At 33.7% G+C, this 27,185-nt stretch overlaps 1 protein-coding gene across 4 annotated transcripts in view; it reads right to left on the bottom strand.

Annotated features, from left to right (window-relative positions):
• The window catches only part of Naprt (nicotinate phosphoribosyltransferase), a 202,150-nt gene extending 180,912 nt beyond the window's left edge, over nucleotides 1-21,238 (bottom strand). For 3 of the 4 annotated variants that reach the window (XM_081755725.1, XM_081755726.1, XM_081755728.1), the window contains exon 1: nucleotides 20,937-21,238. In XM_081755725.1, coding sequence (XP_081611851.1) covers nucleotides 20,937-21,030 — 94 coding nt within the window. In that variant the 5' untranslated portion in view covers nucleotides 21,031-21,238. The remainder of the gene's footprint in view (nucleotides 1-20,936) is intronic. The other variant, XM_081755727.1, reaches the window with a different exon arrangement.
• Nucleotides 21,239-27,185: the final 5,947 nt, after the last annotated feature.

Here is a 27,185-nt window from a genome sequence, read left to right as displayed (position 1 = left end):
CTGGTCAAGACGCTGCAATCATTGGTCAAAGTTGCTGAAGTTTTCTGACGAACGTCCTCTGTACCTAATTCCAAAGTTAGTTTGACGAATGTAAACTATTTGAGACTCCAGTCTCAACTTCTCGGTCTAATCTGAGCTTCTAAGTCGCGTATGAACTTCTCTGTCAATTAGTCCATCACTCTGTCGAGACTCTCTCTAGACTCGGTCAAGACTCAGTCAAGAGCCCTCTCGTCCTCTGGTTTTGTTCAAATCTCGTCTCCAGGAATTTGATGGTGTCAACTCACATCAAGCACGTGTGTCCTTCTTTCTTTGGAAAAGAAGGTCGCTTCCGTGTGTCGCGAACAACAACTGCAATACTTGGAATGCCCTGATCTCATGATTCTAGACAATTTCTACATACCCGTGAATGTGTTTCATGTTCACAATCATTATACAATTGCAACTTGGTGAATTCTGTGAATTATTCTTACTAACATATTTTCTGAATTCAGTTCCTGAATTCGCAGACAACAATTAATGTGCTTTACTGATTTTTAAAAGCTGACAAAACAATAATACACATTTCATGAGAACTGCATTATAAAGAATCTTGAGCTTGACATAACTTATTTTCATTGTTTTTACCTTCACCAAATAAAAATTAAAATCTTTAATAAAGCCGATATATCAAAATATACATAAAATGAATCATTGAATTATGAGCTCTGCTACATGAAAATACAGGCTCTGCCACAATATATATATATATATATATATATATATATATAGAGAGAGAGAGAGAGAGAGAGAGAGAGTAATGGATTACGTACTTCTCAACGCTACTTTCTGATAACTTTTGGAAGATATTACAAGAGTTATTTAGCTCAATGCTAAATAAACTACTGTGCATACTTTAGATTCAATTCCCCGAAAGAATCTTTAGTCCATCCAATTACTTACAGTCCGTACATAAAATCACTTAATTTTCCTTCTTTTTCCTCACTACATATCACTATAGATTATTTCAAGAGGAAGCTCTCAACTATATCATTATCCTTGCAGAGACGAGTGCTAAAAGTCAGTTTAAACATCAGCTTTCCTCATCGAGTTGTTTGAACAAACAAGACATTGACTTAATGTCCTTTACAAACACTTTCATCCAAGTAACTCCACTTCACAAGATTTTTTTCATCTTTCTTTAGATGCAAATAGTCTCCTCAATTCCAGGGTTTGCTCAAGTGGGCCCAGCCTGAAAAAACCCGGTGGTTTTTTTCGGGTTGGACCCACCTGAAAAAAAAAACTACTTTAAAACCAACCTGGGTTTTTGAGCTTTTTGTTAGTATATTATCGGTACAGTTATAGTGATCACACTAAAAGTTGATTTTGTGAGATTTTTGGTTTTCCTTAGGCGAATTAGATGCTTCCATGTTAAGATATACAACATTCAATATAATACCTTTACAAAGTTCTGAATGCACTGAATAGATAAAAAAAAAGAAAAGAAAGAAAGAAAGAAACTTAGCTTAAAGAACAAATTCATGTATGGATTATGCTTATATCTATTTGAAGTAAAATATACAATTTTATATTTTAAAAAATACTTTCCGTCAAAGGTGTGCTCGCCAGCTCGGCGACGCCGAGAGACGTTATCCCTCATACGTTGACGGGTTTAAGGCCATAGGTGCCGGTACTACCAGTCAATATGTAAATACACTAATAAAACTATTAGTATTATTTCTAACCTTTGATGGTAACAAGTATTCTTCAGTAAAATTTGGTTTTCCAACAACAGTTTAGTTTCGTCATTTGTTGCTACTCTCCAAATAAGCATGCTGTTAAGTCAACACTAAGAATAGTGTAACAATTCTTGTCAAATTTAAGAAGCTTAATGCTCGGAGTTCCGAAGACTATAACGCTTGCTATTTCAAGTACTGAATTCAAACTTCGTACTAGTGGAGTTTCTATGTACAGTAAAGCATGCTGAATTTTTGGGAAAAATTTGTCGTGAAGTAAGTGCTCGTGAAATTCCCGCAATTAAACGTACAAAGCATTGGAAGTGAGCACTTCAACAATAAAACTATTTATTTTACGCTGGAAGACATTTAATTTCATTTAAGACATTTTGAAACACCCTAACTATATATAAAACTACATGAACTGACATAAATTAAAGGGGTACTTCCGGTTGACACAGAAAGTTGAAATTTGGCATGATTGTAGCTTTCCGGGACTCACCGACAGAAAAATTGCCAAAAGTAGATATTTTTAATTTTTAGGGGGTCTAAAGGGGAGATGAAGAAATTATCCATGTTATTTAAATGGGCCTTTTTGGACTTATCTCATATTTCAGGTACTTGGAATTGAAATACAAACTTGAAATTCGTTATACTTCATTAGAGTTACGTTTTCATTAGAGTTACCTAAGTAAATCACCAAAAAAATAAATAAATAAATAAAATAAAAATAAAAAAATTCCAACTTTAGTGTGGTTTTATGGAGAACTGAAAAATCTTTCCCATATTATATTTATATGGGAGATTTTCTGCACCCCAAAATGTTTAGGCACTTCTGGCAAGATTAGAATGAATTTTTGCATGATTGTAGCCTTCCGGGACTAACGGACAGAAAAACTGCCAAAAGTGAGGGAATATTTTTAATTTTTAAGGGGCCTAAAGAGGGATGAAGGAATTCTCATGTTACTTAAATGGGCGTTTTCTTGGGATATAAAATCTTATTTTTTTAAATAGTTAAAATACGAAAAGAAACTTGAAATTCCGTTGAATTGTGGATTTAAGGGATGCAAGGGTATTTTTTAGACTATTGGGGTATTTTTTAGACTTTCAATCAAGCAGCTATTACATCGTCACTATTTATCCTAGGATCATGGTTCATACCTTATTCTCTTCAGAATAGAGCAGACTTTCAAATGGTACCACTTAATTTTCATACCATATACAAGGAGAGGAAAAAATTAGGGGAAAGGGGAAATTTCCGGGATTTTTTTTTTTTTTTTTTTGACACCCTTTGGGCAACTCTGGAACGGCACTGTGTAAACGTAGAAATCTGATAAATACTACTCGGTAGATTAAATGTGTGTATCAAATTTCAAGCTTCTATCTTGAATAGTAAGGGGGGAAAATATTTGTCAATAATCCCCCAATGACCCAGATTACCGCAAAAGACAATGATCTCAGGTAAAAAAAAAAATTCCAAAGACATCCACATTCATTCTAGAATCATGGTTCATCATCACTCTTTTCAGAGTAGAACTGTCTTTCTAACGGTACCATTTACATGTCTCCATCGTGTATATGAAGCGGGAAAATCGGGAAGAAATGATTTTTTTTTATTAAAACATCCCTTTTTTAAACTTTCTGCTCCTCTGGATCTCTCCCTCCCCCCTCCCCCTGTTTTAACGCAGAGACATGAAACAAAATCTGATAAATACTACTTGGTGGACTGAATGTTTGTGGAAAATTCTAGGTGCAAAAGTAAGACCGGCGAATTTATACTACTCACAATTCTCCAAATTCCCGTGTAAAGAAGGATCTTGGGTAAAAATTTCCTGAGACATCAATAATTACCTTAGGATCATGGTTCGCCCACCATTCTCTTCAGAATAGAACTGCTTTTCAGACGGTACCATTCACATGTCTCTATTAATTATCTGAGGAGTAAAAATAGCGAAAAAGGGATTGTTTGGTAACAAAATATCCCTTTTTAAAACTTTTTTCCCCTCTGGACTCCCCTGTGCTAACGCAGAGATCTGAAAAGAAAATCTGATAAATACTACTCGGTGTACTGAATGTATGCAAAATTTTAATCTTCTAGGTGCAAGAGTAGGCCCGTCAAAAAATAATGAAAATAGGCCTAACAAACGAAAATATAACTTTTAGTTATGACGTCACGTCACCACCTCCTGTCTCGAAGCAGGGAGGCGTGAAGCCGTACGTAACGTGTTCTACAATGCCTTTAGACTTGAAAAAAAAAAAAAAAAAAAACGGACGAAAAACCTCAAATAGAGTTATAACGTAAAGTACCATAAAACAAACGTTTGGTACAAATTGTTCCAAAGATCTTAAAAGGGTTAAAATGGTGGGTTTATATGTTCGAGGTCAAGAGGGCCATATTCTTTTGACAATGATATCTCGGAAACCACAAGCTCAAAAAAGATGTAGCTTTCACTGATCGATTGCAAATTTTGTGTAGATTATTCAGTTCTAATTGAATATTTAAAAATGGCCGTTATTTCTTTGTTACATTTTTTAGGGGCACACTGGAAGAATTGATTTTTTTAAAAGTATATCCTACGAGTTATACATTCCAACACCACAGTTGTATACAGGTGTTATATATCTACCAGGCATTTGTTTCATGGCCAAATGATAATGAAAAACGAAGGATAACCATTTCTCCAGATTAAGATGATTCCTTACTGTTTGGAGTGTTTTGCCCAATGAACATCATATATCACTGACATTATAATTAATTGTGTATGTAATGTATTTGCTTATTACATACTGCATGCAAGAAGAAAGAAAACACTGATCATACAGGAATTAGAAACTTCAACCGGAAGTAGGCTCAGTCTTGCAAACGGTGCAAGATATTGAAAAAATAATCGAATAAATCTCCCCTTTATGGTACTCCTTGCCGATTTTTATCAAGACGTCTTTCAGTTGTGTCTGTAAAGAGACATCTACAGATGATGTGAAGAATGACAAGGAGATCCATGATCATATGTGAAAAATGCGATGCAGAGAGCGCAGGTTCATCTAGTGTACTTTAAAAAGTTCCAAATATCCCACGAGGAAAAACTTCGGTTTACTTTCCCGAGAACTGCATCTCTATAGAAATATACTACTCCAGCTCTAGGAAAGATGTCAATCTGTTAGAACACTCACCCGCGATAAAGAAAAACACGCCACTTCTGTACTTTGGAAGAAGTTCCTTAAAGATGTTTTATAGTCAGTATTTAATCTGCATTCTTGATCACTTAACTTTGAAGAACATTACGTTCAGGGAATATGCCTCTTGTAGAACCGAAGAAAGAAAAAAGAAAGAAAGAAAAAAAGAAAAGAAAGAGAATCTGTTAATCACGCACACATTCAGCTGGAAGGTAATCAGACTGTATGAATATTACAATGTGGTATTTCAAGTGACCAAAACGAAGAGTTTAATTTACATTAAAAGCACAGTAATAAAGTAATTTATCAAGATTAAACATTAAAACAGACAGTTAGCCAACTTCAGGAGTATTAATGATGCATATACAAGGTTTCAGAAGCTCTCACGGGTTGCCAAGTAAACGTATGGCTTGGCAAAAACTACCTGAAATCGCCAGTAATATTAGAAGAAATCTGAAAAATGGCAATTCGTCGCTGCCCCAAGAGAATATGCTACAAATATTAATTCACAAAAATCAGCCGATGGAGAACATGGAGGTGAGTGTTAACACCTACCCACTGCCCACTGAATGCACATACAAAGAATGATGTCATCTATATCAATAATAATAATAATAATAATAATAATAATAATAATAATAATAATAATAATAATAAATTCTACGCTACTCATTCAACCCAAATAAGAGTTTAAAGGAAAAATTTTCACATAAAAAATTTACACTAGGACGTAACTGCATACGTGTCTCTTCCTGAAACAGCTGGTTTTCGAGATGTTGCAATTCATTTGCGAAAGTCTACGCTACGGAAACAAAAGTACACAATTTACCATTACACAGTTTCCTCAGGACTACCTAGTCTTAATACATGCTCTCGTATTGTGATCGTTGGAGTGACACTACCTTGATAATTACTGCAAACGCATCGGATCCTCAGGGTTGTTCCAAATGTTTCCAACTGCTGATTTCACAAATCCATTCACATTCTCTTCCATTAATCATCTGTGCCCTTTAGCCTAAACATTGTGATGTTCTGATATAGATAATTTTCTCAGAGGCCAGTCTTACACAGTGTACTGTCACTCACTACCTCTACCATCCTACAGGTAAAGAAAACAGTATTTTCAACGTTATCTTTGTACTCCAGTAATGAGCAATGACCTTCAAATCTCCACACATTTGCCAGCAATACTTGTAATTCACACCTATACTCTTTCTTCAAGCCCACGAAATATACCACTGGTATTGATGGTTTAGTGTTATCGCTGTGGAATAATAGTGCTTTGAGGCTTAGTTTAGAAGAGTCGATAAAAATATTCTTCGTTCTTCAGAGGTATTGAAAACGAAGTGCCTAGACTAAACTATTCATATTTATACAAATACAGAGGATTTTTTAATCACGTAGGGTTAGCAACCAAAATGGTGTTCAATGTTATGTTCCTTTATTAAAAAAAAAAAAAAAAAAAAAAAAAAGCAAATTATAGTGTTGCAATCCAGAAAATTCCGTACCTACAATATTTACTTAATCACTTCAGTTTAATGCTTAGTAAGATTCAAATCTCTACTTAAATTGTCTATTCTGGAAAAAATTATCTATCAGGAAAAATTTATCTTTTTACGTTTTGGACTATATTTTGGTCAAAGGACGCTACCTGTTCAGCTCAAAGGAATTCTAGCTTCGAATGAGGACTAAGGACTTAAGTTCAGGTTCATGCGATATGGATCTCATATTACAGTGTTCGGTATTAGATTTTGTTGTTTTCGAATGATCGTCCAACTTCTGTTTGTTGATATTTCAGTCTTCATTGCAAAGAAAGCAAAGCTTGACACTCAAGGCTTTGAAATCACTAATCAGAGGCAAAGTCAAAATCTAAAACAACAATAAAATACCCTCTTAGCCAATTCCTATTGTCTAGGCTCGTAGAATAATGAGTCAATATTATCTGCTAATGCAGCATACACCTAAGGTTTTACGTAGTTTGAATAGCTTTACGTCAACTGAACATGTTTTTTCTTAGATGCCTATATAATCACACATTATAAAATAAAGTAACAAAACCTCACTATATTGCTTGCATTGAAATAGCTTCTTGAGATAGAGGCTGATACATTTACTGATGCCTATATACATGAAGGTATGTTATAAATAAAATAATACATGTATTCAGTGTGTTTCTGTAAGACGTTCTTTAAAATACTTACATACTTTGTCGTATGTGTATCAGAAAGCAATGTTTCCACTTGCGATGTAATTCCAAACAGGGTTTGAAAAAACCCGGGTTTTTTTTTTTTGAAAAAGCCCAACCCACCTGGGCCCATGTGATGTGCCCATGTGTGTGTTAAAATGTGATGTGATTTACATTATAAGATTATCATTGTCACAACTTGCAACAATTTTCTATTCACTGCTGTTTTGAAAAAATGGCCACCATTTTGAAATTTTAGGTTAGGTCGCCCGCAAAATATATACAACTAATTTAGAATGTCTCATGCGTCTACTCTGAACATGTCAACTTAAAAAGACCAAAATTGCACTTTGTAGCGTGGATATCCGCTATTTTGAAAAAAGAATGGCCGCCATTTTGAAATTTTACATTGGTATGCCGCCAAAATCGTGTGTCTCGTACTTGTACCCTGAAAATTTAAACTTAAAAGACCTAAAGTGACACCCTGTAGTATGTGTGGTACAGGCATACGAACGAACAAATGTAGATCGAATCATCCCAGAGGCCTCAGTGACATTTGACAAATATGTACACCAAATATATTAACATCATAAAATAAATGGTTTTATTTGAAGGTCACTTTCGATATTTTGTGCGTTCAATTAAGTGAAATTCCCGAGCATTTGTTGCAAGACGTTTCTTTCCAGAAAATTAATTTAAAACAATTAACGAAGATATAATTCATATTTTATAAAGTAAATGTTTCAAAATGTCTTAAATGAAATTAAATATCCTCCAGCGTAAAATAAATAGTTTTATTGTTGAAGTATTCAGTTCCGATGCTTTGTGCGTTCAATTGCGGGAATTTCCCGAGCATTTCTTTCGCGACTTCCCCCCCCCCCCCCTCGAAAATGCAGCTTTCTTTATTGTACATCCAAACTTCCACTAGTACGGAAGTTTGAATTCAGCGCTATATAGTAAGTGTTACGTAGTTTTCGGAACTCTGAGCATTAAGCTTCTTAAATTTGACAAGAATTTTTACGCTATTATTGGTGTTGGTTCTAAAGAATGCTTATTTGAAGAGTACCAACAAATAACTGTATTGTTGGAAAATTAAATTTTATTGAAGAATACTTGTGCTACCATCAAATGTAAGAAATAATACTAACAGTTTTATAATGCACTACGTATTTACTGGTAGTACCGGCACATATGGCTTTAAACTCGTCAAACGTAGGGGAGACCGGGGCACATTGTCACAAGGGGCACGTTGTCACAGTAGCAATTCTGAAAAAAGTGAAAACATTAGTGCGCCGGTGCTGCTTTCTTGTTTACTTACTAGATATCACTACTAACTGTACTCGTTTGGAGATGCGCGGGAACAACGGTGCTGCGTTAGTTGAACTTTGTTTTCAGTGCCGGAATGTAAATTTTCCGAGTCCTGAAATTACTGTTTTGTGTGTTCGTAAAAACGGTAGAAGCAAATATTTTTGTGTGTTATGTGGGTTACAGATAGAGCTTGATAATGTGCTACTCTGGATGCGCCTAATCTTGTCATTTGGTGGCGACGCGTGGGGCAAGTTGTCACGAATAAAACGGGGCATGTTGTAACTGTGAAAATGTGTCTCACTGTGTGTTATGTATGATACAAACGATAGGGTTGTCTCTGTTTCGCAGACGGTGAGAATATACAAAAGAAAGACACTAAGGAAAGCACCACCAATGGAAGATCTGCTGGTTGCAGCAAGAGCTATGAAAAGAAATAACAACCCCATATCAATACCAGTGATGAAAATTTTCCGATTCATAAAAACATACTCCACTTATTCCTACATCGTTGTATAGCCGTGATGTGAGATGGAAAATTTTCTTCTATACTTTTCCGGAAAATTTCCCGTTCTTAACAAATATCAGTGATCAAGTAACAATTCCTCGGTATTCATAAAGTGATTAAATTCATGTATAGAAATGTTAAAAATTGAAAGATTGTTTAAAGAATCTGAAAATTTTCATAGCTTGTTCCTGTTCTATGTAGGAACAAGTTAAACAATTTTTCATGAATTGAAATATTTTGTCTTGTATTGAAAAATTCAAGAACTTTTTATGAGTCGGAAAATTTTCATCATTTTGAAGCAAAAAGTAAAACAACTTTTTGTGAATCGGAAAGTTTTATTGCTCTGTAAAACAAATGTAAGGAATTTTCATGAATCGGAAAATTTTCATCACGATGTAGAAACAAGTGAAAACACTTTTTATAATCCGGACAGTTTTGGATATTATGTATAGTGATGTTAGGTGGAAATTTTTTCACTATATTTAACTGCATGTTGAGATATACAATTCCTGTAGAGGAAAATTAGACAGCAACAAATTATAATTTTCCAATTAGATTTCGGGAACCAGAAAATTTTCTAATATTTCAAGTTGGGAAGTAAAAATTTACATAGTGTTTTCTTTCTCTCTCTCCCCTCTCTCTCTCTTTCTATTATATCTACTTATTTATAAATGTTGCAGAATGTAAATCTATAAAAGTAGTATAGCTATGAGAAAACCGTCTTATGCGTATTAAACTGACAAAATCTAATATTGTAAGATCAAAGGTGGATTCTGAGGGAAGAACGCATTGAAGTTTTTTGAAACATTCTTGAAATGAAGAATCGTTAGATTTTCACTTCATGAAACTTTTTAAGACAATATTTATTACCAATAAATTTTACGGCTAAACAACGATGTAGGAATAAATGGAGTATGTTTTTATGAATCGGAAAACATTCATGACTTTTAATAAATTTAAATTTTAAATAATAGAATTGGATATTTGTACTCTACAAACTCATGTTCTCTGCACTTTGCATACACACACACACAGAGAGAGAGAGAGAGGAGTTGAGTTGATTTTGAGTTTAACGTCCCTTTCAGCAGCGAGAATATATAAGACGGGACCAACTGATTAACATGAAATCCGAACTACATGAGCTCCCGCTGGAAATGGTAGCCAGGTCTTCCATGCCAAAGGCGCGTATGCTAACCGCTTAGCAACGACGGAGCTCGCAGATGAAGAGAGAGAGAGAGAGAGAGAAACACTGTGTAAAATTTTACTTCCCAACTTGAAATATTAGAAAATTTTCCGGTTCCCGAAAGCTAATTGGAAAATTATAATTTGTTGCTGACTAACTTTCCTTTACAGAAATTCAGTTTTGTAGCTGAATGTGCAGTTAAATATAGTGGAAAATTTTCCACCTAACATCACTATACATAATATCCAAAGTTGTCCCGCTTATGAAAAGTTTTTTCCATTTGTTTCTACATCGTGATGAAAATTTTCCGATCTACGAAAATTCCTTTCACTTGTTTCTACAGAGCAATGAAACTTTCCGATTCACAAAAAGTTGTTTTACTTTTTGCTTCAAAATGATGAAAATTTTCCGACTCATAAAAAGTTCTTCAAAATTTTTCCATATAAGACAGAAAATATTTCAATTCATGAAAAATTGTTTAACTTGTTCCTACATAGTACTGAAAAATTGTCTGAGCCATGAAAATTTTCAGATTCTTTAAACGATCTTTCACTTTTTTATATTTCTGTACATGAATTCAACCAATTTTATGATTGCTGAGGAATTGTTACTTGATTGCTGATATTTTTTTAGAACGGAAAATTTTCCGGAAAAGTATAGCGGAAAATTTTCCACCTCACATCACTAATCAATACGTGTTGCTAAAGAATTCCATGTTCACTACAGAACACTGGCAAGATTTTGGGCACGTGTTACAGATGGCGAACTACATTTCGGCTAATACTCATTTACATTAGGTTACTCTTCGTAATACTAGGAAGAATTACTAGTATCATATCATTACAAGCTTCGCACATATAATTTGGACTCACTACAAAAGAGGTTCGCGATTTGGCTTACAACTATGCAAATGCACTAGGATTGAAATGCCCAGAGTCGTGGAATGAAAAGGCCATTACTGGCCCAAACTGGTATTCGGTATTTCTGAAAAGACATGGTGATCTTGCTATAAGAACTCCCGAAGCAAATAGTTTTGCACCTATAAACAATGTCAACGAAGGTCCAAAGAAGATTATGATTCTTCCTCAGAGGATGAAGATACATTGTGTTTAGTTTATGGCGATCCACAGTAGCGTACGCAGGAATTTATTTCGGGAGGGGTCCAAACTCAATATGAGGTTATTTTATATTAAAATTCCTAAAATTGCCCCTAAAATTAGGCTAAATTTACACAGAAGGAGAAATTTCGGGGAGGGTCCGGACCCCCAGGACCCACCCCCTGCGTACGTCCCTGGCGATCCATACAGTGCGAGTACATGTAGCGAGAAGTGGAGTCTGTGCATTCGATGTACGGAAACGGCCTACGAAAACTGACGGAAGCAGCACTTCTTTTACGTGTGTATTAACTGCCTCTGACGATGACCTCCAGGTACGGTACTTGGTAGAAGCAAAAGGATAAACATTTCCAAACTAGTTTGCGGTGCGTACTAATAAAACGCAACTAAACTTCGTAATAATATTTACTCCTCTTCTAGCTATACAGTAGTCCTATCAGAGGAATTCTTTGCAATTCATAAACTACAATCAGAAACAACTTAAATGCAATTGGCTAATTTTGTGTAGGCCTATTGGAGATGTAGGCTATGATTTGATAATTTCGTCAATTTGTTATGACCTTTCAGTTTGTAGTTTTGTTTCCTTAGCTATGAGTTAGTTCTGTTTTCATGGCAGTTTTGGTTTTCCTACAAAGCTTGATGTAACAATAAATCTTTTATGTTGAGAAAATATAAGCTACAGGTCCTCCTACTTTCTTTCCTATTTAACTAATATAGTTTCCCCTTTCATTTAGTTATGTTTTGATTCTCTTTCAGACGCTAAGTATTTAATGCTGGTAACAGTCTTTTTGCATTAGTAATAGTTGCATTAATAATATCTACCAACTTCTGGAAAATGCCACAAGAATAATATGTGACAATTTGCTCCATATATTGTAACAACTTACCCCGTATATGGGGTACATTGTCACAACTGTATTGATCATAAAACATGGTACATAAGTCCAGTTCAGAGCGAGTTACATTGGACACAGAAATATATGTTATGCACAAGATAACAAAATATGTGTACACTAAAAATTATGATTTTCGGCCTTACACGAGCATCACAAGAAAATAAAACGTGAAAATTGTGACAATGTGCCCCGGTGTCCCCTATGAGGGATAACGTCCCACGGCATAGCCGAGTCTGCGAGCACACTATTTACGGAAAGTATTTTCTAAAATATAAAATTGCATTTTTTTCAAATAGGCTACAAGCATAATCAATACATTAATTTGTTATATAATTATCTCAAGCTAAGGTAAAGTTTTTTTCATTTATACAGTGCATTCAGAACTTTATAAAGGTCTTATGTAGAATGTTGTTGTATACCTTAACGTGACAGCATTTAATTCGCCCGAGGAAAGTCCAAAATTTGATAAAAATCACTTTCAATGTGATCAACTTTGTTGTAGCAATAATATATTAACAAAAAAGCTCAAAAACCCAGGTGGGTTTTAAGGTGGGTTTTTTCAGGTGGGTCCAACCCGAAAAAACCCCGTGGGTTTTTTCGGGCTGGGCCCACTTGGGCAAACCCTGTTTCCAAACGAAAAAAGTTTTTCCTTCTCTTTATATATATATAATATATATATATACTAGCTGAACCCGCGCTCTTTACACAGCGCATCATTCGCATAAATCATTTTATCATTCCTCACAACATATGTACATGTCCCTTTACTGACACAAGTGAAAGAAGTCTCTTGATAAAAAAAAATCGGCAAGGAGTATCATAAAGGGGAGATTTTTTTCGATTATTTTTTTCTCAATACCTCGTACCGTTTGCAAGATTTGAGCCTACTTCCGGTTGGAGTTTCTAATTCACGTATGACCAGTGTTTTCTTTCTTCGTGCATGCAGTACGTAATAAGCAAATACATTACATATACAATTAATTATAATGTCAGTTATATATGGTGTTCATTGGGCAAAACACTCAAAAAATAAAGATTTATCTTAGACTCGAGAAATGGTTATCCTTCCTATTCATTATTATTTGGCCATGAAACAAACGCCTGAGACATACACAACCCCAATATACAACAATGTGGTACTGGAATGTATAACGCACAGGATATGATGCTTTAGTTTTTTTTTTTTTTTTTTTTTACTTTCAACGCTTCCAGTTTACCCTTAAAAAAATGTAATAAAGAAATAATGGCCATGTTTTATATATATATATATATATATATATATATATATATATATATATATTCAATTAGAACTGGACAATAACAAAATTTCCAATCGATCAGTGAAAACGTCATCTTTCTAGAGCCTGTATAGTTTCTGAGATCTCATTGTCGAAAGGATTGACCCAAACATATAAACGTCCTCAACACACAGTTTAAAAGAACTCGGAAGATAAAAACACAATTCACATGCATTGATTTTAGAGAATTTTATATCATAAACTTTATGAAAAAGATATAGTTAGTTATAGGTTGGAGCTCAGGCGCTTATAGTTTAGTTTTTATATATAGTCTGAGTAATTCATTTCATGTTTATAAAACTTGTCGGAGTTTTTGCTGATAGAATAGGGTATTTTTTAGAAGACTGTGTACTTTTCTTTCGAATCGACGGGGACCAAAATAATAATAATAAATTTATGTTGGAGAATTTCATAGGACCAAAATAATTATATTATTAAATTGAAATTATATTATTTATAAATTTATACATATGAGTGTTATATTATTCATAAAGTTCTCTCAATTCCGGGCAAATTAGATATCTTATTTATATGTTATTTGACAGCATTTATGAACTAATGGAAGCAAATAAAAGAAACGAAAAAACATTAAAATATGACGATTCTCGTAGCAGAGAAAGGTAGTTGTGTTCAAATAAATGCTTTCAACAAAAAATATCCCAGTATCAAATGTAGTTCAATATAATTTTTTTCCTAGAAAATGAAGTGTGATGAAACATTTTTACGTTCATATTTGTTACAAGCACACACAACTGACTTAACTCCCATCTATTTTCAGCCATGTGGCAAAAACCTTATTAACTACCCAACACACGTAATCAGGAAGTACAGAAGGCCGAATAAATCCTCCATTTAAGATCATTTTACAAAAGTCTATATCATATAATTACTAGGGCCTTTTTTTCCCCATTTTAAACTTATGAATCATTTGAACATTCTTAACAGGTCCGCAGTGGTCAAGCTAGCCTCCCACGATTAAAGTAAAAAATAATAACAAAGAATGTTGAAGACAGAAATAAATTGGTATTAAAACCAGGGTTGGCTGGTTTAAACCAAGGAGGTTTAAACCAAGGTTTAAACCAGCTGTTTTTTTTTCAAAAAAAAACCAACTGGTTTAAACCAAAAACAAACAAAAAAAAAATGTTCATAAAAGTGTAAGTGTTTGTAAAATCTTGATGAACACACATTTGTGGGTTATCACCTTTCACTCCCGTATATTATTCGTATTCAGACCTAAATTCCCCATTCATTACTCAAAAAGATTATACTACAAAAGCAACTTTTTATTACAAGTTTATAAATGTTTATTTTGTGATTTTTTTTTGTAGTTGTTATTATTGTTATGTAATTGCAATCGAAGAAAAATTCTAAATATTGTTTCGTTTCAATGTTTACTATTGATAAAATACATCGAAAATGCCGTACTTTTTGTGTGGGTATGGGGGGGGTCATACAGACCCCACGAGAGGCATTTAGTGAAATAAGTATCTTTGGTATCTATTTATGTATAAATGAGTGAGCCAAAGTGGACTCAAATAATTCGTATCTTTATTCACTTTTCTTATTGATATGCAGATTAAGTCGGTGTATTTCTTTAATTTGGACCAATAAAAGTCGTTGTTAACTAATTTGAACTAAATTAGTTCTTCTGTACTCCGTAGTACTTTGAAATTGTTCATATGTAATTCTGTGTAATGGTTTCACTTGTGCAACTGTTTATCTTTTTGTCCTTCTGAAATGACTCTTGACAGTTATATTAAGAAGCATGTAAAGATCAGTACAACGTTTTTTTTTATTTTTTTTATTTTTTATTTTTTTTATTTTTTTTTTTTTTAATCAGGATTCCTTCGTGAGTGAGTCGGCAGACGTATCGCATTTGTGGCCAATTAGTCCTGGTTCTGAGTTCAAATGGAGGACAATTTCTCTCGGATGTAACTCGAGAAGCGGTTTTTATTCCGCTTTAAGCTTATGTGACCCCTTCCAGCATAACCCGGTTGTTGCATAATAACATCAAGACGAAACAAACTTATTTCTGTCCATATATGATATGAATATATAGAGCAAATTATTTAAACCATAAAAACCTGGTTTAAACCAAAAAAAAACTTTTTTTTTTGGTTTTTTAATTAAAAACCATGGTTTTTGCCAACCCTGATTAAAACACACAAAATCAGAATAGGTGAAATGGAAAACTTGTTACAGAAATTGAAAAGTATATTACGTTAGTTCAAGACTCTTTCAAAAGTGATGACATCAACATGGAAACAATCTTCTCTTCTAGAAGAAAAGAAATCTACAATAGGAACAAAAATGAATGATGAACTATCTGAAAATGAAAGCGGACCTATTTCTCCAATTCTAAAATACAAAACAATATACTTAGATACGACTACAAATCGCAATTACTAAGAGATTTGTTCCGAATGAAGATATTTTTGTTTGATTGTTCTTGGTTAAAGCCTCAAATGCAGAGATATTCTAACGACCAAAGAAATACTTCAGAACGTGTTTCAGAAATTCTGCATCCTCACGAAATGCAGTAAATCTTGGCTGAGAATCTCTTAAAAGAACAGAATGAAAATAGCAGAGAATGCAGAACAATGAAATGATGTCGTATATGAATACCACGACAAAGATGTATGCTCAAAATGTTTATCGATCAAAGCTGTTTATTAGCTTACTTCGTAATCATGATTCTTTCCAAATTTGAATTCAACATTATTATGACTTTGCTCAGTATAAAATTAACTAGCAGGTTTTTAAATTAATTAATTAATTAATTAAAAATTGTGAAGGATAGTTTACGGTCTGTTTAACCAATACTGATTCCAATTGAAAGAGACTTATTTACAAATAGTTGCAAAGATATGGTGATAGATGGAGTAGCCAGATCGTGACAAACCAAGGTTGGCAAAAACCATCTTTTTATTGAAAAAAAAACGTTTTTTAAATCAGTTTCATTTGGTTTAATTTTTTTTTTTATATATATATATAAATAATTTGCTTTATGTATTTATATCACATATGGATAGAAATAAGTTTGTTTTGCCTTGTGTTATTATGCAACAACCGGGTTATGCTGGAAGGGGTCACATAAGCTTAAAGCCGAATAAAAACCGCTTCTCGAGTTACATACAAGAGAAATTGTCCTCCATTTGAACTCGGAACCAGGACTAATTGGCCACAAATGCGATACATCTGCCGACTCACTCACGAAGGAATCCTAATAAAAATACGTTGTTCTGATCTTTACGTGCTTCTTAATATAACTGCCAAGAGTCATTTCAGGAGGACAAAAAGATAAACAGTTGCACAAGTGAAACCATTATACAGAATTACATATGGACAATTTCAAAGAATTTCGGAGTACAGAAGAACTAATTTAGTTCAAATTAGTTAACAACGACTTTTATTGGTCCAAATTAAAGAAATACAACGACTTAATTTGCATATCAGTAAGAAAAGTGAATAAAGATACAAATTATTTGAGTCCACTTTAGCTCAGATTCGTTTATACATAAATAGATACCAAAGATACTTCTCATTTCAATAAATGCCTCTCGTGGGGTCTGTATGACCCCCCCTTCCACACACACACACACACACACACAAAGTACGGCATTTCGATGTATCTTATCAATAGTAAACATTGAAATGAAACAATGTTTAGAATTTTTCATTGAATGCAATTGCATAACAATAATAATAAACTATAAAAAAATCACAAAAGAAACACTTATAAACTGATAAAAAACTTGTTTTTGTAATATAATCTATATGAGTAATGAATGGGGAAAATTAGGTCTGAACATAATACGAATAACCAGGGTTGGCTGGTTTAAACCAGCTGTTTTTTTCAAAAAACTGGTTTAAACCAAAAAACGAAAAATGTTCGTAAAAGTATAAGTGTTTGCAAAATCTTGATGAACATACATTTGTGGGTTATCACGTTTCCCTCCCGTATATTATTCGTATTATATTCAGAGCTAAATTCCCCATTCATTACTCAAAAAGACTATACTACAAAAGCAATTTTTTTTTTTTTTTAAAGAAGTTTATAAATGCTTATTTTGTGATTTTCTTGCAGTTGTTATTATTGTTTCGTTTCAATGTTTACTATTGATATAATATATATCGAAATGCCGTACTTTTGTGTGTGTGTGTGTGTGTGTGTGTGAGGGGTGGGGGGTCATACAGACCCCACGAGAGGCATTTAGTGAAATGAGAAGTATCTTTGATATCTATTTATGTATAAATAAGTCTGATCTAAAGTGGACTCTAATAATTCGTATCTTTATTTTGTTTTCTTACTGATATGCAAATTAAGTAGTTGTATTTCTTTAATTTGGACCAATAAAAGTCGTTGTTAACTAACTTGAACTAGATTAGTTCTTCTGTACTCCGAAGTACTTTGAAATTGTCTATATGTAATTCTGTATAATGGTTTCACTTGTGCAACTGTTTATCTTTTTGTCCTTCTGAAATGACTCTTGGCAGTTACATTAAGAAGCATGTAAAGATCAGAACAACGTAATTTTATTAGGATTCCTTCGTGAGTGAGTCGGCAGACGTATCGCATTTGTGGCCAATTAGTCCTGGTTCTGACTTCAAATGGAGGACAATTTCTCTCGTATGTAACTCGAGAAGCGGTATTTATTCCGCTTTAAGCTTATGTGACCCCTTCCAGCATAACGCGGTCGTTGCATAGTAACATCAAGGAGAAACAAACTTATTTTTGTCCATATATGATACGAATATATAGAGCAAATTATTTTAACCAAAAAAACCTGGTTTAAACTCCAAAAAAAAACCTGGTTTAAACCAAAAAAGAACGGTTTTATGTTTTTTGAATAAAAACCACGGTTTTTGCCAACCCTGCGAACAATAAATGGGAGTGAAACGCGATAACCCACATGTGTGTGCGCATCAAGATTTTACGAACTTTTTATATATATACCAGTTAACCTGTGACAAACTGAAGATATTAAAATAAGCACAGCTTAATTTCAAGGACTATCAATATTATTTCGGCTCTAGAAAATTTTTATGACGCACAACTTATATTGTTTTGTGTTTCTTAAGTTTAAAATGTGTTTTAAAATGTAAAACTTTTAATAAAAGAATTTTTGTCTTAAATGTCGATGGTGTTTTCCCCATTGGAATGGTTAACGATTTAAAAACCCTATGTTACGAAAAGAATAAAGCAGGAGTCTCCAGTTATCCGTTCAAAACGGGCTTTCCGCTAATTATCCTCTGCAAGACACTCATTTTCATACTATGCTGTACATACACTTGAGTCTCATTGTATTAGGACCATTATCTTCCATAATCGAAATAACAGAACTGCAACGGGATTTCACTTATTTTCACTTTAAATAAATTCATTTCGGAATTTGATTTAAATCAACGATTTTTATTTTTTTTAAAATCAAGTGATATAAATCAATCCACCCTGAATGAAACAACTATCACGGTTCATAAATAATGTGCTATTATCAGCAACTTCGAAACGAACGCTTTCATTTGATATGCTTTTCGGAAATCTATACGCCCACCAGACACATACAAAGTACATTATCCTTAAAACTCTCATATCCACCCAATAATAATTAACAACCTTCTAACTTGCTCCTTATTCAGAGTCCGCTTCTCTCAATGATTTCGGCTACCTCGTTGTAATTTCTTCAATGAAATTCGCGATTATTTTTTTAAACTCGAAATTAACCTTTAAAAAACTCACCACTCCGTTGAAGAAGATTGCGCGAAGCAGTGAAATCACTGACTAATGAACAATATAAATTCTTCCATATTAGGTCACACATTCAAGGTTAGTATTATTCTTATTCTTGGACCAGCAGTGGGGTTTTATTTAATATTAGGCAGTCTTGAGCTATTATCCCTATTACACTGTATTTCTTATAAATAGTTATATATAATAACTACACATAAAATCTGTTTTTTGCATAATTATACTTCAGCCATTGTCTCTCTACTTTAGGCTACGTGATGTTTAGGTAGATACATATCCAAATGCAAGAAAAAAGTATATATTTTATAACTTGTAAGAAAAAATAATTCTGTTAGCGGCCGGAACCTACTTTCAGCTTGGGGGTGAGTGGCTAAACAGTGACACTTACCAAACCCCGGTCATGGGGAAACATTGTTTTCTACACCTGAGTATACATACAAAATTAAAGCACCGCTGCGATGAATTAACCTCTCATATTGCTATAGTGCAAGGGTAATTTAGAGCTCGATTATTTACATACAAAAATATCGCTTACGATAATATTCTTGTACTTCTGTATCTGTAAATTTTAACTTGAATACAGAGAGTTTCATTTAAAATAATAATAAAAAGAAAAAAAAAAGGTTAAGTGCCGCAGAATAGGTCTAGGCATACGAACCTAGCCAAAACGAGCCTAACTTACCTTACCCTCAATTTTAACATTCTGGACCTAGTCTGCAGCACAACGGCCTAAAAATACAACTACCTGCCTAGGTAAAACTAAATAATGACGCTAAAATGAAATATTGTGAGTTTTACGTCCTACGGTTATGCCGGTCAGGCTAAAGGAGAAGGTGATGATGAGTAATGAATGAAATGGTGGAATGAAGAAAGTGAGAGGAAACTGGAGAACCCCGAGAAAACCCACGCACACGGTGTTTGTCTACCACAAAGTTCACTTGGTGGGGGCTGGGATCGAACCCGGGACCCCAAGCGCCAGAGGTGAACGCTCTGCCACTGAGCCACCGCGGTCCCCTATAACGACGCTAAAACTAAATAACATAAGACCAAAGGCAAATTGAACGTAAAGTCATTAAAACTGAAACAAACCTTTTCATCCCCTGCAAAACTAATCACTTCTTAAAATAAAAAGCATAGTAATATATCCGGAAACTAAAGCGTAATATTTTGCTCTATAGAATCTTAGAAAGACAATCATGTTAATACGTTTATAGGATATTTTCATAAGAACAGTAGGATCTACGTTCGAGTTTAAAATAAAAATGTATGGTTCTGCACGACCTTGCAAACCAAACTGTGTCAGAAGGAATACAAGGCTTATTAAAACTGGGTCAGCGACATGTATACTGCATATATCAAGGTTACACATGGGTATCATGCAATGCAATGTGACTTGCAATTAGTAAAGTTATGTAATACAAAAAATTACATAAATCAACTCGAAATCATATACAGTATATCATAAGCATCTCCGCACAACTTTTTAAGTTGTACAACTCAGATTGACTACAACGGAAGTAAAATGCAACTCCAATGTATTACTACTGAAAATATTACATGACAATCAATCAGTTACAAATAAACAATTGATTAACATTAAATTCTGTTTTCATCCTAAGTTTATCGACCTTGTGAATGTCAGAAACCGAAGCGAAATACGCCATTCAACTTTCTCCTTCATAACGCGTTCACTTCAAATCTAGAAGTGGAACATACTTTCTAAATTTATGCAAAACTAATATTTTGAGAATGGGGTGTACATCATACAAAACAATTATCTCAACTTAATTTAACAACAATGCACTCCATACCTGTAAGCAATGGTTGAATAACACCATTCTGTCGAGCTCTTTTCCTGCGATTGCTGTCTTCCGTACACCCACATTTACAATTATTATCAGCCATCTTCGTTTTCCGCGGCAGATTAATCTAGAATCACAAGTACTTTCAAACATAAAACACGTAAATGTTCTGGCATTTTCGTCCCTTGATGCGCTTTTATATGGCTTACGAGCCACAACTTTACATCACTCGCGTGCACTTCCTTTACTTTGCGTTTATTCACATAGAGCAAGTCGTTACTCAATATTGATCAGATGAAAAGAAACAAATGAGAAGCGGCGTACGACAGAACATGCGCTCATTGGTTGGTATGGGTAGCAGACGACAATCAGTGATGATGGTACAAGTAGTACCAACTGCTTTGATTGGCAATCCGCAAATGCATAATCAAGTACAGTGTACCGGTAAAATAAAACTAAATGAAGTCGGTTTAAAAAAATATCACGTTCGTAATTTCCCAGCCGCTGTTCGTTAATATCTGTAATGATTAATTAATCTCGTGAACTAAAGAAACAAGCACTAAACTTTGTGATTTTAATTACTCTTGTATTTCCTTTCAATGATTGGGATATATATATGAACTGAATGCCAAAACTTCAGGATAACTGCGCAACATTATGCGAATAATTTTTTCCATTTTCGGATATTCATTATTCGAACAATTACTTGTTCAGTGTAACAGTGTTCCTTATTCGAAAAGTTATTGAAACTGTTGATCCTATTTATTTTCGATTAATTACCGGTATTAATTTATTTGGCTTACTTATGTGAATTGGTTATTTGAATACCAACAATTATTTTGTTAGAATGAATACTCGAGGAATAAATATTGTTCGAGTATGGGCACGATGGAATTTTGTCAGCTATATTATGTTCTAGTCTATATTACTAAAAATAGGGGAGGCTGGAGCTAGTTGCAACACTTAAAATTTTCAAATTCAAAAAAATGTATACTTTCTTGTTTTGAACATAGCCTACATCCATCAAACTTTGTGTATGCACGGCGGAATATGTTCTATTTACACAGAAAATTTGAGAACTTCGACAATCTCGTACTTTTCTCGAAAATTTAAAATTTCCGAACACTGAACTTTTGTCGTAACTTGCCCCGTATGCGTTGCAAGTTGCAACAGTGAATGGGGTACATTGCAACACACAGAAATACAAATGAAAGTATGAATATGAAATACATTTATATGACAAAGGATGCAAAGAACAATATAAATATTGTTAGACACTGTTTATCATATGCTGACATTGTAGGTAACGCCTACAGTGCAGATTGTCTTTTCTAACACAACTACCGGTAACTAAAAATGTTTTTACTCCTAAAGAAAAATAAACTGTAATACTATTAGGCTAATCTGTACTGAATGTATCATATGGTGCTATCGTCTTACACACATATCTACCAAATAGACTACATATTATTTTGAAGTTTAAGTAGTTCTAGGTCTAAAAGTTAAATGAACTATTTGTAGATTACACATGTAAGACCAAAAATAATAATAATAATAATAATAATATATAAACAAAAGAAAAACTTCAAATAATCTCAGAAATAATGATGACAGATATAAAACTGATCCTCTTTCTCTCATCTCTTAAAGTGAGGCCACCAGTCACACTCCAAGTACTCTACTCACTGCCTTCCATCATCTTCACATGGTTTGAGATACACTAAACAAAAGTACTTATCATCATCCAATGAACTATCAGTATTCTTATAATGTGATGTTTTCTGTCTTATTTCTTTTCGAAGTGTCTTTCTGGTCCTCTGATTTCTTCACAATTCCTCTATTTAACTTATGTTTCACTGTAGTAGGGCATGTTGCAACTTACCCTTTACCCACCTTACTTCATGAAATGAAGGAAATGTCTTCGACATAAATCTCATTGTAAACATGGCTATTATTTATTTACAAGTGAAAGTACATGTGTTTCATTAGTTGCACTAAAGCTAATTTAAGTTGTTTATACTAGTCGCTAGTCACTTCAAAATAAAATCTTCAAATTTTATTCACATAGTTTGAAAATAACAATTCTCTGTTAACTAAAAGTTCGCAGTCACCAACACTCAACCACGTTATTACTCCACAAAATGTGCATGCGTGAAGGGTAGATTCGTTCTCGTAACTGTTCGTGTTGAGAAGATATTAACAGCGTTGCAACTTGCCTCTGTTGCAACTAGCCCCTGCTTCCCCTACATCGAAGAGATTTTTTTTTTTTTTAATCTATCGTCTTTATAGACCATCTTAATGATTTCTTTCTCAAGATTTGTCTTGAAAAGTGAATTGATGTTTTATAATTTTAAGACATAGGTTTTCAATAAGAAGCGCTTGATGACAATTACGGAAGATCGACCATCACCTGGAACCTTGGTTGCGAGGCAAGAACACGAACCAATAGCTGATGACCACTCTGCAAATTAAGAAGCGAAGTAGAATAATGTGAAGCCAATATTCTGAAGAAAAGTTGAAAAAGTTGCAATCCAGAAGTGGATTGACAACTGCTGATGACTACAGTATGTAGGCAGTACAATTTTATAGGATGAAAATAGGTTATAAAATACTACCTGAAATATTAGTAGCTATTTGTTTATAATATACTAGGTGTTAGATATAATACTAGTATATTATATAGGGATTTATGGAAAATACAAGTATTTAAACTCCTTCATCCTTAGGATACGCGTTTTAATAAAAGTCTAATAATAAAACTCTGTAAGATAATCTATTTTTGGCACAAAATTTTCCTACCCAATTACGATACGCTCTATTCAAAATACATGATTAGAATCCAGCTTGAGACAAGTATTAAAATATTCCAAAATTTCTTTCAAAGGGATCAGCCGTTCTCCCGTGGAGCGATCACAAATAACAGTTACCAAAAATACAGAAAACACTTTTTTCCCCTTTAAAACGATATTGAGTTGTATTTCTTTTCACAATATTCTAGAAGATTGTAAAGTTCTATTCGTTTCTAAAAATTTGCAGAAAATTTCTACATGGTTCAGGTCGTTCTATTCGACTAAACTTGAGCTTAAGCCATCGGGAGATAACCAATTACCTTAGTGACCTTGAAACCTATGGATTTGATTGTCAATTTGAACACTTTATTTTTTATTCCTTTTCACTCCCATGTCGATGGGACTGAACTTCAACTTAAACGGCATTGTGTGTATCACACCTCAGCAATCCTAAAAATGATGTATTCGACTCTAATATCAATAATGTTTACATGTTATTCTTTTCTACTCCCACATCTAGGGTACTAAATGTGTCTTACCTCCATGCGGTAATATTTTTTTTCAGTTTGTAATTTATATGTGTACTAGCTTTGGTTGAAATTGCTTCAGGCATTCCAGAAGTCACGCTGGAACATAACTGCATGCATATAACTTACCATTCTGATCATTGACAGTCACGTGGTATTTACGTCGCAGTTCATGTGAGGAGCACTGTTGCCATGCCAATGATCAGAATGGGAGGTTCAAATCTTAAATATCTTAATATATTACATTGTTACACGCGTTTAGTTCCGGTGAAAAGGGACTTTCTGGCCACCCTGTAGATAAACAAAATCTTAAAGTTGATTTTGAGAAACTCAAAATGTTTTACTTTCATTCTCCAGTTAACTAACTTAACAGTATTTTTTCTAAGAGTAGGAAGAACATTTGAGCCCCTCCCTGCTCCAACTGTACCTCATTTGGTTCCCGTAAATTTCTATTATATTTTTAAGCGGCCTGAAATTTATTTTTGCAGTCGAGTTCACATACTGTAGTTATTCTTTCTCCACTGTACCTGTGCATTTTCTGCCGAGGTGATTTGGTAATTCAAACTCTTTATGTTCTCTTCCAGAATGAAAACTCTTTCCTCTCTTCCAGTGTACAGCATGGTGCTGTGGTATTGCACTACAAGTTCGTTGTTTCCATTGTCGCCAATGGACACCTGAATATACAGGGTGTCCGAAAAAGAATGTACTTCATTCAAAAATTATCCTCGGGATTCCTAATGTGATATTAGAATCCTTTACATAGCAAAAGCAAGGTAATAGGGTATATTGTGGTTATGTTTAAGGTTTATTTTAATTGGGGTACATTGCTAGAGGTTTTGCGTTTTAAACATAACTAACTCCTTTTATATTTTTGATAGAACAGAGATGCATATTTATTAAATTAGGAAATTTTAGGCGTGAATAAAAGATACAAGCTTTAAATGTGTGATTGATTTTAATGTTTCAGATTAGTTGTGTAGTGTTTGTGAATTGATTTATGTGTAAAGACATTTTTGGATAGAAATAAAAAGTTTATAACTGGCCGGTTACAATATCGAAGTTTTTTTTTTTTTTTTTTTACTTACTTTACAAAGATTCAGTATGAGTGCTCTTCGTGACAGCAGAGTGCAGTTATCTAGGCGATAGTCAATTCCTCCCATACTCGAATCCTTTCCTGTAACGGCAGCAAAGGCTTCTGTGATCCACTCTCTCAGCTTTGTCAGATCTTGAGGCAATGGTGGAAAAAAATGTGTGGTCTTTAACGAAAGAACGAAGCCCCATAAAATTAAGTCGTATCGTGTCATGTCTGAAGACCTCGGAAGCCATCTTAACAACTTTTCATCATCAGGACCAGTACGACCTATCCAACCAAATTTCATGTCTCTAATCTTTAAATGATTTTTTAAAATGTTTTTTGAGTTGATTTTGCTATCAAAATTTTTATTTTATTTTTTTTTTTTATTTAAGAAGAACACAACAGGTTATTCTACCCAATTACAGTGTTCATATCAGAGTTACATAGAATATCTATAATATATTTGCGAAATCCATTCTGACATACTGTGTATATCCAGAACTTTTTTACATTTACTCAGTTTGTTGTAGACTGCACCCATCCTCCACGTTGGTGATTGTTTTGTTGCATTTATTCGAGATTTCTTACAATAAAAGAAATTTCCATTGCCCATACGTATGTTTCCATTGGGTATCCTGAGCTGAAAGGCAGAGACCAAATCCTTACTATTTAATTTGTTATTTAATATTTTGTACAAGAATATCATGTCATTTAACACTCTTCTGTGATTGAGAGACATTGTGTTAAAATTTTCATTAAGAGAAGTACTATTTTCATATGTGGGGAGATGCCTGTTCTCTTGTACACCAGAAACCGCAGAAATTTATTTTGAACTCTTTCTATTCTAATAGAGTCTTTCTTCGTGTGGGGGTTCCATATAATAGACGCATATTCTACTTCTGATCTAACAAATGAAAAATATAATTTCAGTAAAACATTCGACTTATTAAATTCCCTTCCCATTCTCAAAATGAATCCAAGATTTCTGTTTGCGTCATTTACAATTTGATTTATATGATGCTCAAACGATAGTTTGTTATCATATATTACACCCAAATCTTTGATAGTTTGTTCTCCCTTTAATTGTTTACCATCTATTTATATTGAAATTTAACAACATTCCGTTTCTTAGTGAAGGACACGGTTTTGCATTTATCTGAATTTATGTTTAACAAGTTGCTCTTGCACCATTCATTTACTCTGTCTAGATCCTCCTGCAAACTGACACAGTCCTGTGCTGTTGTAATTCTCCTATATAATTTTAGATCGTCTGCATAGAGTAGTTTATGTGATGTTTTAATACAATTAGGAAGGTCATTAATGAATATTATAAAAAGTAACGGCCCTAAATTAAATCCTTGTGGGACTCCAGAAAATTGAATGTATTCAAATGATCTACAGGATTTATAAACCACATTTTGTTTTCTGTCCATCAAATATGACTTCATAAGAGCAATTAACTGATCAGAAAAGTTGAGAAATTTAAGTTTATTCACTAACAACGTGTGGTTTACCTTATCAGATGCTTTCGCAATATCTGTATAAACTACATCTATTTGATTATTACTCTCCAATGTATCAACTAGATGGTCAGTGAAGACAGCGCGATTTGTTACGGTGGATCTGCCAGGAACGAATCCATGTTGATAATCCGATATTACTGGTTTAATGTGATTTTCAATGCGCTTATAAATTATGCTTTCAAATATCTTTGCAAATGAGTTTAGAATACAAACCGGCCTATAATTTTGAATTTCTTTACTGTCATTATTTTTAGGAATAGGGCAAACTTTTGTAAGTTTCCATTTTGCTGGAAAAGTGCTGGTTTGGAGTATTAGGGTAAATAGCATGCGTAAAGGTAATAAGA

The sequence above is a fragment of the Thermobia domestica genome, chromosome 4, assembly GCF_964235325.1.
Source record: "Thermobia domestica chromosome 4, izTheDome1.hap1.1, whole genome shotgun sequence".
NCBI classification, from domain to species: Eukaryota; Metazoa; Arthropoda; class Insecta; order Zygentoma; family Lepismatidae; genus Thermobia; species Thermobia domestica.
This window is presented reverse-complemented; position numbering and strand designations above follow the sequence as displayed.